The 13,303-nt window shown below is 42.4% G+C and overlaps 2 protein-coding genes across 2 annotated transcripts in view; one reads left to right on the top strand and one right to left on the bottom strand.

Moving 5' to 3' along the window:
* Nucleotides 1–612: 612 nt before the first annotated feature.
* Nucleotides 613–2,868, bottom strand: LOC135431258 (uncharacterized). Its single transcript, XM_064686254.1, has 4 exons — nucleotides 2,371–2,868; nucleotides 1,899–2,309; nucleotides 1,445–1,843; nucleotides 613–1,387 (listed from the first exon to the last, which is right to left on the bottom strand). The coding sequence occupies exons 1-4, from the start codon at nucleotides 2,771–2,773 to the stop codon at nucleotides 723–725; spliced, it is 1,878 nt and encodes a 625-aa protein (XP_064542324.1). The 5' UTR covers nucleotides 2,774–2,868; the 3' UTR covers nucleotides 613–722.
* Nucleotides 2,869–3,228: 360 nt separating this feature from the next.
* Egfr (epidermal growth factor receptor) overlaps nucleotides 3,229–13,303 on the top strand; it is a 45,345-nt gene continuing 35,270 nt past the window's right edge. Inside the window, exon 1 of the mRNA XM_064686422.1 lies at nucleotides 3,229–4,095. Coding sequence (XP_064542492.1) covers nucleotides 3,978–4,095 — 118 coding nt within the window. The 5' untranslated portion in view covers nucleotides 3,229–3,977. The remainder of the gene's footprint in view (nucleotides 4,096–13,303) is intronic.

The raw sequence follows: 13,303 nt of genomic DNA, 5'->3' as shown, positions 1-13,303 counted from the left end.
AATTTACACTTTGTGCCTGAGCGTAACATATGCAAATACACATAGATACTTACATTATTACCTATGTATATCAGCAGCGTATTTGTTGTCGGTTTTTAGTTAAACAATTGAATTAACAAAACAAAATATATACAAAAAAAAAATGATAAACAAGAATACATTACATACATATTACGCGAGATTTATTTCTATTCTAGACATTATGCAATAAAAATACGTGTATTTTTTGGATGCGACATATTTTATGAAGAGCTTGCTTAGTTGTTGTGAGAAAACAAAACAAAACACAAATAAATATAAATAAAAGATAATTACAAGCTTAATGTTAAAAGACACAGAAACAAATTAAATACAACATTAACTTAATCCCAAGAGCAAAGCAAAAAAAAAAATAAGAAAAAAATACAATGTAGCATATCAAAAACAAAGCTCTCAAAATTACATACACATTATAAATACTTAAATAGTTATTAAAAAGTAAATAATTGAAATTCATACTGAATTGCATTAAACAAAAACAAAAAACAAAGGCAACTTAGGTAAAAAAAAAAAAAAACTATAAAAATAAATACACAACAGATCCACACAGATAAATAATGAACTTTTTGCAAATAACTTCAAATTCAATTTAATAAAAGTTTTAGAAGCTTAAAACAAGTTTGCGAATGTGTTTTCCGTTTATCTACTGTCCTAACGAGATGTTAGTTAATTTAACTATTCAGTCATTTGGGTTGTATTAACTCTCTCAACATTTGGAATGTCGCCTCGCGCTCCTGCCGCATTATGTTGGACATTTCCTGCAGGAACTGCGTCTGCATTTCCCGCTGCTGGCGCAGGAAACGTTCGTGGGATTCGGTCAGCGTGGACAGCAGCTGCTTCTGGCCCTCGCTTATGGTGGTCAGCACCTCCAGCGGCGTTGGCTCCGCTGGCATCTCAAATGTATCCTCGTACTCCTCGCTTTTGGCTGCGGCACGCAACAGATCGCAACTGGAAACGGAGCTGCTGGCTTCGCTGTCGCTCTCCATTGCCGCAGGCTTTGCTTGATTTCCACTCGATGTTGCCACATTTCCAATCGCTTTGGTCTTGGTGGTGCGCTTCTTCTTCATCAGATCGTCGAACATCTCGAAGTGACGCGGCAGCATGCGCACATTTTTGATGCCATCCTTTTTCACCTCCCGATAGCGACGCAGCAACAGGCGCAACTTGTTGCGCAACTGATGCGGCGTTCTCTGAAACGATTGCTTGGCCAGGATGTTCGATATGTAGGCCAGGGTCTTGAAGTTGCGCTTCTTGGAGCCGTCCAGTGCACGAAATAGATTCTGCTGCTTTATGATGGCCAGAAATGCATCCACCTCATGATCCGTCCAGTAATAGGTATCGGGATGGCCTGCGAAACGAACTGATAATCAAATATATCTGAGCTTGTCAAATGATGTGAGCCTACGATTGGGTCTGGATGCCTCCGCGTCGACATCATCGCTGTAAATGTAATCGCTTTCGGAGCCGCTGCTGTAATTCGGTTCAGTGTCGGCGCTCGATTTCTTTGCAGGATTCAGCAGCTGGTGCATGGCCTCAAAGTGCTCGAAGGTGTCGCCGGTGCCGTTCTTGGCCTTGTTGTATTGCCGTCTGAGATGCTGGAACTTGATGCGCAGCTTTTCTGGCGCTTTGTCAAACGATCTTTTGGCCATCTCCTTGGAGAGCAGCTTGAAGATCTTGGCATTTCGTTTGCGCAACAGCGCCGACTGCAGTCCCACGCTGGTAATGATGTCCAGGAATACATCCACCTCGCCCTCCGCCCACTTGACGCGCGCATTTGAGGGAATCGCGGCACTCACCAAAGCACCTGCAAGGGATTAAAGCGTGAATACAAGCTTGGCAGATTGATTAACTGACTGGACCTTCCGATTCGCTCTCCGAGCCGATGGCAGCGTCGACATCCTCCTCGCCGCTGTCATTTGAATCGCTCTCCCCCTCCCCGGCGCTGCTCTCGCCATGCTGCAGCGAGCCATTGAGCAGGGCGTGCATATCCTCGAAATGCTCGAACGTCTCGCCGCCGTTCTTGGCCTTCGCATATTGTCGGCGCAGCTGGTGGTACTTGACGCGCAGCTGATCCGGCCGCTTGGCAAATCCACGCTTGGCCATTTCCCGGGCGAGCAGCTTGAACACTTTGGCATTGCGTTTGCGCAGTAGCGGCGCCTGCAGCTTGTGTGTGATGATGATGTTCAGAAAGGCCTCCACCTCGCCCTCCGCCCACTTGCAGCGCAGCGGCACCTTGGCCGCGGAGCCCGGATTTGTGCTGTCACCGTTGCCTGGTGAAACAAAAGCAAATGGGCTATTAGAAGGGATATGATAGTTATCTGCATTACGTACACTCCAGCTGCAAGGTATGTGCATATTTCTGCTCCACTTTAATGTCCTCGCCAGGGTCCAGCTCCAGATCCTGCTGCTCGGGTTCATCCTCCTCCGTTTCGGCCTGCCGCTTGCGCGGCGACAGCTCGTCGCTCAGCAGATCGTTCAGATAGTTATAGTACTGACAGGAACGATTGCGATAGCGTGCCGTAAAGTAATCATTTCGCAATTTCTTAAATCTGTCGCGCAATTCTAGAATGCTTCTGCTGAGTCCGTTAGGTGTTGTCTTGCTTTCGACCATTTGGTTGGCCACATGCTGCCAGTCCAATTTACCGGGCCCATTCACTTCTTTTAGCGACTTTATAATGCCAATTAGCGTAACTGTCTCGTCCACATTCCAGCCGTTGCTATCAAATGTTGTCATTTTAATAAACTTCTCTTTTTGTTTATATTTTTGTTTCTAGCGCTTTTTGGCAAAAGTCAAATCTCTTAGTTCGCTCAGCTGTTCAATGTTTGGAACCAGTGCGAACTAGTGTGAACGGCGTGCTTAACAGTGACAAGCACTTAACAGTTGCTGAAATGTTATGAGCAGTAAGCAGCATTTACATATGCGCTATGATAAAATGCTGCCAATTCAATATTTGAATGTTTTTTAATGCAGTTTATTAATTAATACTAAGTCAAATAAGAATCAGACAAGCGTGTTAGTCTTTCAAAGAGTAACGACTGTTTTGGTGCCTTAAATTCAAATGTGTAAATCAAATGCGCCATGTTAATTCGATACTCACGCACACGCTGTTATCGATCAGGCACTTGTGGCATTTCTGGAGTTGCGCGTGGACGGTCACACAGTCTTCAACTGAATCTTATTATTGACGGTCGTTTGGCGCTGACGCTACGTCGGTTTCGGTGTACGGAGTACGTTAACAGAAATTCATATCCGCACAATAATAAAACAGAGTTTTGTGTGTTAAACGAAGGCAAAAAGAAGTATACGAATACGAAATTCTGCGGCAGCCTTTTCGCGTGCGCAGTTAACAATCATTACAAAGTAGAGCCGGAGCGATTAAAGGCGGTTGTTTTTTTTTCTCCTGTTAACAGTTAAAAGTTCCACACCGCGCGCGCGCGCTCGATCGTTCACCGTTCGTTTCAGCCGTCTCGCTGTCGGCCCCGTTAACGCCGAGGTTCAGCGCGATCGCCGCTTTTATTGCTATTGTATATTGTATTACTTATTATAATATTCCGTGAATTGGTCGCAACGCTTATTTATTTTTGTTGTTTCAACACAAACAGCTTTTCTGCTGAAACAAATATAATTTGCAAAATAATCAATCCGCAATTTCTCGGATTGCAGCGCGTCACATTTGCATCGCGAGCTTTGGCCAAAGCTCGGCTTTCGAGATGGAGTTTGGATACGCTTGAATAGACCCCACTTCTCTCTTCAACATTGTGCGGGGAGTTTCGCGTTTATAAACTTGCAAATAAACAAATCATTTGATTGCGCAAAACAATCAAATCGCCGCCCATCGAATCCATCACGTTCTCATATTTATGCGATTTATGAATTTAAATAAATAAACAAACGCGTGTTGGATACGTACCCCCCGATCCGGAGCAGCAGCAGCAACATGTCTATATCTGGCATTATGTATATCGGAGCGGGCCTTCTGCTGATCTGCGGCAGCCATTTGGCAGCCGCCTCGGCAACGGCCAATGCCGGCTATGTTGATCACGGAGATACGAAAGGTAAGCGATTCTACATTATCAGCAAGAACTGTGCCAACTCAGACATACACTCATGAAATAATTAACTATCAGCACGTAAAAAAACAAAGATTAAAAACGGTTAAAAATACTTGCTACCAAATACCCTGCTTATCAAAGAATCTTAACAATATGTTTTATATCGATTTTTGGCGAGCTTCTAGATGCTCAGCTTTTTAAAATTACAACCTCCAAGAACTGTTATATTTATCAAGCGACCGCTATAAATTTTAAGATCTAGCTGAGATAGTTTCAAAACAATTTACATCCCAAATTTAGCAGCTCTAGGTTTAATAGTTCCCGAGCTCCATAGAGAGAGTTAAAATTATGAATATATTCAAACAAATTAAAGCCTGACCCCAAATAATTTAATTTAATATAATTTTTCTAAGTAAATTTATAATTATTTTATATATATCGATTTTGATAATGCTTATGTCCATACTACCCGAGTTCAACGAGATTCTACAGGGTATTTTACGCCATAAACGCAGGCAATAGAAGCTAAAGAAGAAAATCTATGAACATTTCATGTACGAATTCTCGTAGTTCTTAATATCCATACTACTCGAGTAGAACTAGGTTCTACAGGGTATTTTAAGCCATAAACGCCCGCAATACAGGCTACAGCTAATAAATGCCAGCTGAGATTACGTTGAGCACCCAAAGACAGTTCAGACAGTGGAACAGGCATCAGTTTTTGATAAAAGAGATTCAATTCATTGGATTGGAGGAGGAAGTATCTCCATATGAATTGTACATCTGTTCATTCAGTTGCCCTTTTGTGAACAGGTTTCCAGCAGCGACAGATTTCCCATGGCAAAGGCAAACAAGGAGCAGAGCACAGTTTTCTACCTGTCTATCTGTGTGTTTGGCTTTGCTTTTACCTCAGCATTTACCTGTGCCCCAGGTAGCAGCTAGATGGCCCATTAAGCATCTCTCGCCTGTCCGTCCGTCTGCCTGTCCGCCTGCCAGTTCGTTCTGTATCTCAGCTCAAGTAAATATGAATGAAGTACAGATACGGCAACAGATTGTTCGCTTCATCTTTGTCTCTCTCTCTTCCGCTCTCTCCCCTCTCTCTCGCTCTATGCTCTTATTTTCTTTTAACTGCTGGCTCGTTAAGATCAGGATCATATTTGAAGGCGCAAACGGCAAGCGCTTTGCCAAAAAATATTCTATGCCATTTGCATGAGACTTCGTCTTTTTTTTTGTTTGGCTACGCAAAGGGCAGCTCCAATGCCTCCCGCTGTCCCTTTGCCCCCCTCTGTCCACCCGCAATTGTGCAAAAAATGAGCCACATAACCTGTTTTGGCTCTGGCTTCGACTCTGGCTCTTTACCTACTTGTGCTGTTTATACCCTGTAAAGGGTATTAAAAGGGGTATATCGCAATTGTCATGGGCAGTGAGCATCTCTTGGTCAGCATAAACAGACGATTGGGGGACTTTATATAAATATAAGAAGTTCTTGATCAATTTTATTTTATTATCGATAATTCCTCTTGAATAAATCGATAAATACTCTAAAAATGTATGCTAAATGCCATCTGCCAAGTCCTGAAGTTTAATATTCCTGTCATGACCAAAAAAGTTCTTTAAGTAATATGGTCTCATAATATGTAGCTTAGGTGAGGCAGACGTACAGGGTATCTGCTGGTCGTGTGTCCTCGATGCGAGCCTCTTACATGTTTTTAATGTCTTTCTTGCAAAAACAAACCCACATGCATCGTCGCAGCTGCCCCTCTCGCTCGCACCCTGTTGCTATCTCGCTCTGGCTGCCTTTTGCGCCTGCGCCACTTGGTATCGTATCTTTTTTTCTGTTGTTGTTCAGACTTCCTACCACCTGCCCCCCGCTCGAACAACTGCTCGCCTCGCCTCACCTCGCCTCGCCTCGTCTCGTCTCGCTCTTTGTCTTTGCCAACTTTATACGCATCTGAACCGTGAGATTTTATTTCATGCAAAAAAGTAGAAGTACTTGGACGCTTGTTGTTGCTGCTGCTGTTGTTGTTGTTGCTGCCACAACTTGCAGGTGTTTTGCACACACACACACACACATTATAAATTATAAGTTACGCTCAGTTTTTGGCTCTTTTTCAGTTGTTAAATGGCCAAGGTACAAGCGACAATCCTGATTCCTTGGCGTGCATTAACATAACATTTACATTAGCATAACAGTAACAGTAACATTAAAGTATTAACATAAATTACAGGTCAACTGTACAGGGTTAAATAGTTAAGTTCGAGTGAGTTATTTAGCTGAAATTATTATATGAAAATGTGTCCTCCATGCTCACATTATTTTTTTTTAGTAATTTTTCTGTATATTTAGCACTTAACATGCTTAGACATTTCTTAGTGTTTAGGCTATCATAGCTAGTCTGGCTTGCAGCTCTAGCTTCTCCATGTTCACTTGATATTCTGGTAACATTTATAGTAACTTCTCATTCTTTATACGCTTCTTCCTAGTCTCAAGCTCGGGCTCTGCTACTTTTTTCTAGTAGACAAACTTGTCAGTTATAGGTTGCCCTTAACTTCGGTTCGCGAAGCAGGTTTTTCACATCCTTTAACTCATATTTGATTAAACACTTTCCAAATGTTAAGTAAACAATTAAATATTTAATCTCTAACTGCCCCTTGTACTTGAGAATATTGCAAGTCGTGCATATTTTCATATATGAAATGCGGGCTAGATTTGAACACGTCCCAAAGCATGGCTCGGCTTGGGGCCAAATTCATTTGTATTTTGGTTCTGAGCCTCCTTCAAGTGTTTTTTGGGTAACAATTTGATGTTTAGGACTCGAACTGGTTCGGCTGGGCTGCCTTGTCCTATAGCAGCTCCATGTTCAATTTATATATAACACTTAACAGTTAGTTAAACAATTTTTAATTACAGCTTCTTGTAAGTACTAGACATTGATTGGATTACTAATAGGTATTACATATCGAATAGTTAGATAGAAAGATAGAACTATGTAACTCCCTAGACATAGATAGTATTGATCTATAGAACTTCCTAGAAATAAATTGGAATAAGAAAAGGAATTTGCAAAATACCCATTAGGACATATTCTCGAAAAGATAACTAGACAGATAGAAAGACAGCTTCCCATGGTTCACAATTAGGTCCTACTAAATCTATTTCCTAAGAAGCCCCATCAATAATGATGATAAAGCCCAAGCTTAAATAATTGATGACTTAATCACAGTGATCAATGGTCTAATCCAATTGTGCGTTTGATTTATTTCATGCAATATGATAATCTACACAACAATAAGTTATAAAAGTCCAACTTTAGATTAGTAAACCCTTTAAAACGTGCTCAAAACTGATAAAACGCATATAGCACACCGATCAAAGTGCGTCGAGCACTAGAACTAAATGGAAAGTTGACGTGATACCAGAGCCAAAGGCTATGCAAGGCTATGAATCAGCCTTCTATATATACCTAGCGAATATCCATTTAAAGAGAACTAAAGTCTCAACGAGTCGTCTTATCAGGCGCATTGATAACAAGCACACATACCCTGTACCCCTGTACCCCCTACATACACAATTACACATGCATTTCACAAAAATACAAAATAAAAATTTGATAATGCGTTTTAGCAAGAAATCGCTGAAAATTGAAATTGTAGACTCAGGAGCTCTTAGCTGACGCATACTTTCCACTTAAGAGCCAAGGAAAAACAAGTCCAGGTGCACTTGACGAGACTGCACGACTGTGAGATACCCTGTACTTACAGTTCGTAATCTTCGGTGTTCATTGTCCGATTGCTATGCAAATTCCGCGGCTTTAAATAGGGTATATTATTGTGTACATACCATGGCGGGACTTGAATAGGGTAAGTTAAGTTAAAGCTAAATATCAAATTTTATATAAAAAATATCAAAGTTAAAGAAAGAATTATGAGCTTACTCCTTAAATGAAAATCAAGCAAGCATATGCTTAGCGGGTAGTCCCTATGCACTCTAAGTACAGGGTATGGCAGGAACACAGACAAGAAATAAAGATATTAGAGCAAGTGCCGTTAAGTGCTGACCGATGCACTTCCAGCGAAAAGTGCTCGACATAGCCAGGACTTAGGAACATGCTAAGTGGCACAGCCAGGATCGAATCACGCGACATGGCCAGCCGCCGCTCAAAGGAGCAAAACGGGACTTACAAAGAAGAACAAGAACAAAATCCAGTCATGTGACTCGACGGCTGACTCTTGAGTTTGGCAGGTAAGGGACGTGGACGCCCACGTTACAGGCTCAGGTTCGAGGCTGCCTAAAACAATACAAAAGTATCAAATTTCATAAGGATATATGCTGGCGGATGCACTCAAAAAAGACAGCGAGAGAGAGAGAGGGAGGGAGAGGGAGAGAGAGAAAAGAAAAGTTCCCATATGCAAGTCCTCGAACGTTTAGCTGGAACAAAAATTGATATGCACTCAAAAAAAAAAAATATGATTGAGCAAAAGATGGGAAAAAACACTTGAGACTTAAGAAACAAAAAAAAAAAAATGAATAATAATAAGAAGAAAAGAAAAGTGTATCTAATTATTGAAGAGGGCGCACGCCCACTTAAGAACGGTTCTTTGTAGCTGCCAGACGGCGTCTCCCCCTCTCCCTCACTCCCTCTCTCTTACTCTCCTCTTCAAGGGTTTTCTTTTTTGTTTTTCAGTTCAGTTCCAAGTCAAACGTATGTTGCATTTTATCTCTAGGGTTCAGGGTCAGGGAGAATCTTGTTGTTGAGAATCTATTGTTGTTGTTGTTGGCGCACATTTGGTTTTCTCACGTATGCAAAGCGCGCACGCCCCCCGTCCACCCCACCCTCCTGCTGTTGTAATCATAAATAATAATCAATTTCCTGTGAAGAAGAAGCAGCAGCAGCAGCAGCAGCAAAATGTTTCCCATCGCTCCGCACTTAAGCGGTGCCAAGTGCGAGTGCAAGTTTTCCATTTTTTTTTTTTTTGGATTTTCATTTCAATTTTTTTGTTTTGTGAGAAAATGCGATATGAAAACTGACAGAAATGAATGAAAAGCATATGGAGATGGGCAGGGCGAGGGGGCAGGAGGGGGCAGGAGAATAAGCTGCTGTGATTCCGTTTAAAATGTTTGTAAAATGTTGCTTATTGTTTGCTTGCTTTTATTGTTGTTTGTTTTGTTGGATTTCTCGTAACATTCGCGCACATTTGGCTGCCTCATTTGCATTGAGCGCGAGCACAGTTTGACAGCCATTGGTTGTCGGGCCGAGCACCAATCAGCGGCAGCCCTCGTGCTCAATTGATTGCGGCTGCAGCTGTAGCCGAGCGAGGTTAAACGTTGGCCCAATCAACGTGCCCCCCACCATTTGCTGGCTGCCCCCATGACGCATGCGTCGGGCTACAGCGGCTGCTGTTGCTGCTGCCTCTTCTTCTTTTGCCTCTGCAGTTTGTTTGGTTTATGAGTTGGCCAAATAATAATAAATGCGCCAGCAGCGTGCAGCTGTCGCCTCACAATCTCAACGAGTTGCCCCCCCCCCGCCTTCACACTTACCCTCTCAATTCTGTACACTCCTCTGGTTAAACATTAAAACGTCTGTCGCCACATTGCGGCCTGACGATCAGGCGCTGAGATAAACACATTGTAATTAGTGAAGGGCTGCAGCCTTTGCAATATCATCCCCAACACCATTATCATCAGCATGATCATCATCATCATGGTGCTCATCATGCGGCATTTGCGTGGGCGGCCCATATGTCATTGTAAGCTGAGCCTGCCCAAACGCATCGAATTACCATTAAGCCAACTACTGATACCCATTCATTTTCGAGACCCTATTACAAATCCCGTCCAGACGTTCATCCATATTTCATTTAAGATTTATGCTAAATTTGCATATTCTTTAATTTAATGCTTCATTGTGCGGAAAACTCAACCGATCTTTATTCAATATTATCAATATTTATACGCTTTAATTGTTACTGAGTCTAAATCTAGGTCAAATATTCTTAAATTTATTCTTTTAATTTATTGACAATTAAAAAGCTGAACTATTTTAATTGATTCTATAAATTCTTTTTAGCAATTAAAAGATGAAAAATGTGTTAATCGATGGCTGAAATTAAATTATATATGACTTTAAATGTTTTGGTAATAATATTTTAAGTCCTATTTGCAAGTTTCCAAGCTAATAAAAGGACTTTACTAGGTAAGGTTGCGTTAGGACTTTTTAACATAGGGACTTTATTTACATATATTTGCAATTTTAATATTTTAATGCTAAAAAGTAATATTCTTTCCTTTAATTAAATTTAAAAAAATCTTTAATTAATTTTAAACCAGCTTTGACCAAAATAATTATTTTTTATTGTTATTGTATTTTTTTAATTAAGTATTACAGTTAATGTTAAATGCTATGACCAGTTGTCAACTCTCTCTCTCGCTTGCTCTCTCTAGGTATTTTTACCTCTTAACTGTTAAACAAAAAATCCCTCTAAAATTCCCGTAACCTCAGCAAAACTCAATGTTTGCATTTGGTCACTTTTTGTTTAAATTAAACTTATATTGCTTTTTTAAATATATTTATCCTTTCACTGCCCGTTTTAAAATTAGCATTAAGATTTATGCGGCTGTTGTTCTTGTTGTTGTTTGAGTCAAACCGGACGAACGAGCTGAGAAGAAAGGTTTTTTTTGGCCGGAAAACGTTTGGGCACATAATAAGGCAGAGGCGGCAGTTGGCGGGCGACAGGCGGCAGGCGGCAGGCGGTTGTTGCTAAAGGTCAACGTCGTCTGGCAATGATCTTGCATAATTACAAAGAGACGCGTCCGCGCGGCAGATCTGACACTGGCAAAGAAACGTAGCTAAAAGAAGAGAAAATAAAGGCAAAGAAAAGAAAAGGTTTGGCCCCCGAATGATGGACAATCGCTGGCATTCAGCACTGGAAGCGGGCTTTCCAACTGTGTGGAGCTGTGTGTGTGTGTTTGTTTAACCCTATGATGACTGCGGGTCACAGCCAGCAATGGCTGAGCAATAACAGCAACAACAATAAGAACAATGTGAATCATTGACAGTTTTTATGAAGCGCCGCGTGCATCACTCAGCGCTCAAGAAGTTGCCGCTCTCATAAATGCTTACATATGTGTAAGTGTGCCTCTGTGTGTGTGTGTGTATTTATGATCAGACCGCACCCCACTTTGCCTGTAGCTTTCAAAATCATTTCAAATTCAATACAAAAAGTCAAACGATGACGAAAGTTGTGCCGAAGATCTGTCTATAGGGGGAGCAAAGCGGCAAGCGGGCCGCACATTGGAAAATTGGAATGTGGCAAGCCAAAGGCAAAGGCAAAGCGTTTGCGTTAATTAAAAACAATTAAGGCGTCAGAAGGAAGAGGGGCGCAACAGCAGCAGCAGCAGCAGGCGCTATGGGGGCGGCATCCAGCACCAAACTGTTGTGTTGAGTGTCTCTCACGCATAGCGAAAAGGTTTTGACTTTGCCTCCGTTAAATGTGGGTCGTGTGAAGCAAGAGAGGCAGAGAGCGTCCGTCTGTGTGAGAGCGAGAGCATGTGAGCTGTAGGGCTTACATTAAAATTGTATAATATTAATTGCGGTTAATTGGGATTAACAGCTGCGCCAAAATGCCGACGCGCTCAACTGCAAATATTGGTGAAGGGGGCGGCACAGAGAGCTTTTTTTTATTTGCACTTGCAGTTGCAGGCGGCGAAAAGGCAGAGCGAAATATCAAAAGCAAAGCGAAAGCAAAGCAGGAGCTCAAAGCAACAGCGGCAGAGCAGAGCCTTGATGTAGCTTAACAGCTGCTAAGCAGGCGCTGGCAGCGGCAGCAGCAGCAAAGAGCGAAGAGCACAGCAAGAAAGCTTGCATTAAATTTGATTTATGCTCAGCGCCTGCTGCTGCCGCTGCTGCTGCTGTTGTTGCTGCTGTCTTAACAGGTTCGGTTGTTTCTGCTTTTTCTGTATTGGCTTGTTGTTGTTTTGCTCCCTACGCGCTTTCTTCCTTGAAGCAGTTGCGCAGCCGGTTCGATTTCCTGTTATTCTTTGCAGGCCTGCTCCCAAAGTGATAACAAAACTTTTTAGAATTCGCCGCGAATTGGCGACAAAATAGCCCAAGCTAGTAATAGCACTTGGCCAACCCACCAGAGGCCGCCCCATCCGGTGTTCATCATCCGGTGTTTGGTAACTGGTTCTGCCGTTGCCGACGTTGCTGCTGCCGCTGCTGCTGCTATTGCAGGATTGCCAGCCAAGCGGTAATTAAGCTGAAAATCAAATCGTTATGCTCTGGGGCCGAGGGGCTGACATTACAATTTTCCTGCCTGGAATTTCCGCTGCAAGTGGCGGCCCAGACGCGCGCGTTAATTACACCTGTTGATGGAATAGTGCGACAGGCGCGGTTTGCACTCGTGTACCTACCTACCTACCTCTGCACAGATTGGTTATATAGATTACACACACACAGAAGTGCGCGCGTACGTGTCTGCTGAGTAATTGTTTTGGCTGTGTGCGTGCGCTGCAACAGAATCGGAATCATGCAGCGGAAGTAATTTGAGGTTAGATCTGTGATCTGCGTGATGCTGCCGCTGCTGCTGTTGCTGCTGCAGTTGGCGGCGAGGTTAATAGGCGCTGGCACACAAGGGTTAATAGCTAATAGCTAATTCTCGTTTGGGTCAGCGCAAAGTGTTAAAAGTCGAGCTCTTCTGCCATTCCCAGAAGTCATTAGTTAACTAACACACGCACACACACACACACGCACACACTTGGATGACTTTCCCAAATGAAAAACTGCACTTTAAGTCCAAGTCGGACTTTTGGGGCTCTGCTGCACCCATAAAGCCAATGTTGAAACAACGTCAAAGCGTACGACTTGCGCATACGTAAGCCACAAACAACAACAACAACAACAAAAACAGGCAACGCGCATTAGCTCCATGGCGACAACAACAACAACAACAACAACAATGGGTTGACAGCCACAATTCAAATTGTATACAAATGTGTTTTCAATTTCAAAATGCCGCTGCTCAGATCGTCACACTGCGATAAATAGTCGAGCACATTCACATGCATACACTGTTATTATACGCATATCTATTGCGTTTTGTGGTTTTTGTATTTACAGCTTCGAGTGGTTTTTTTTAGTGGTTTTTACACTTTAGCTAAAACTGTTCTTTAATTTAGGCGAGAGCAAATTCGAGGAGAATTAAGCTAACATTT

This window comes from Drosophila montana, unplaced genomic scaffold (assembly GCF_035044405.1).
Source record: "Drosophila montana isolate Dmon_TW-CO22-7 unplaced genomic scaffold, ASM3504440v1 contig_3200_1, whole genome shotgun sequence".
In the NCBI taxonomy this organism is placed as follows: domain Eukaryota; kingdom Metazoa; phylum Arthropoda; class Insecta; order Diptera; family Drosophilidae; genus Drosophila; species Drosophila montana.
The sequence above is the reverse complement of the archived record's forward strand: the minus strand, read 5'-3'. Positions and strand labels throughout refer to the sequence as shown.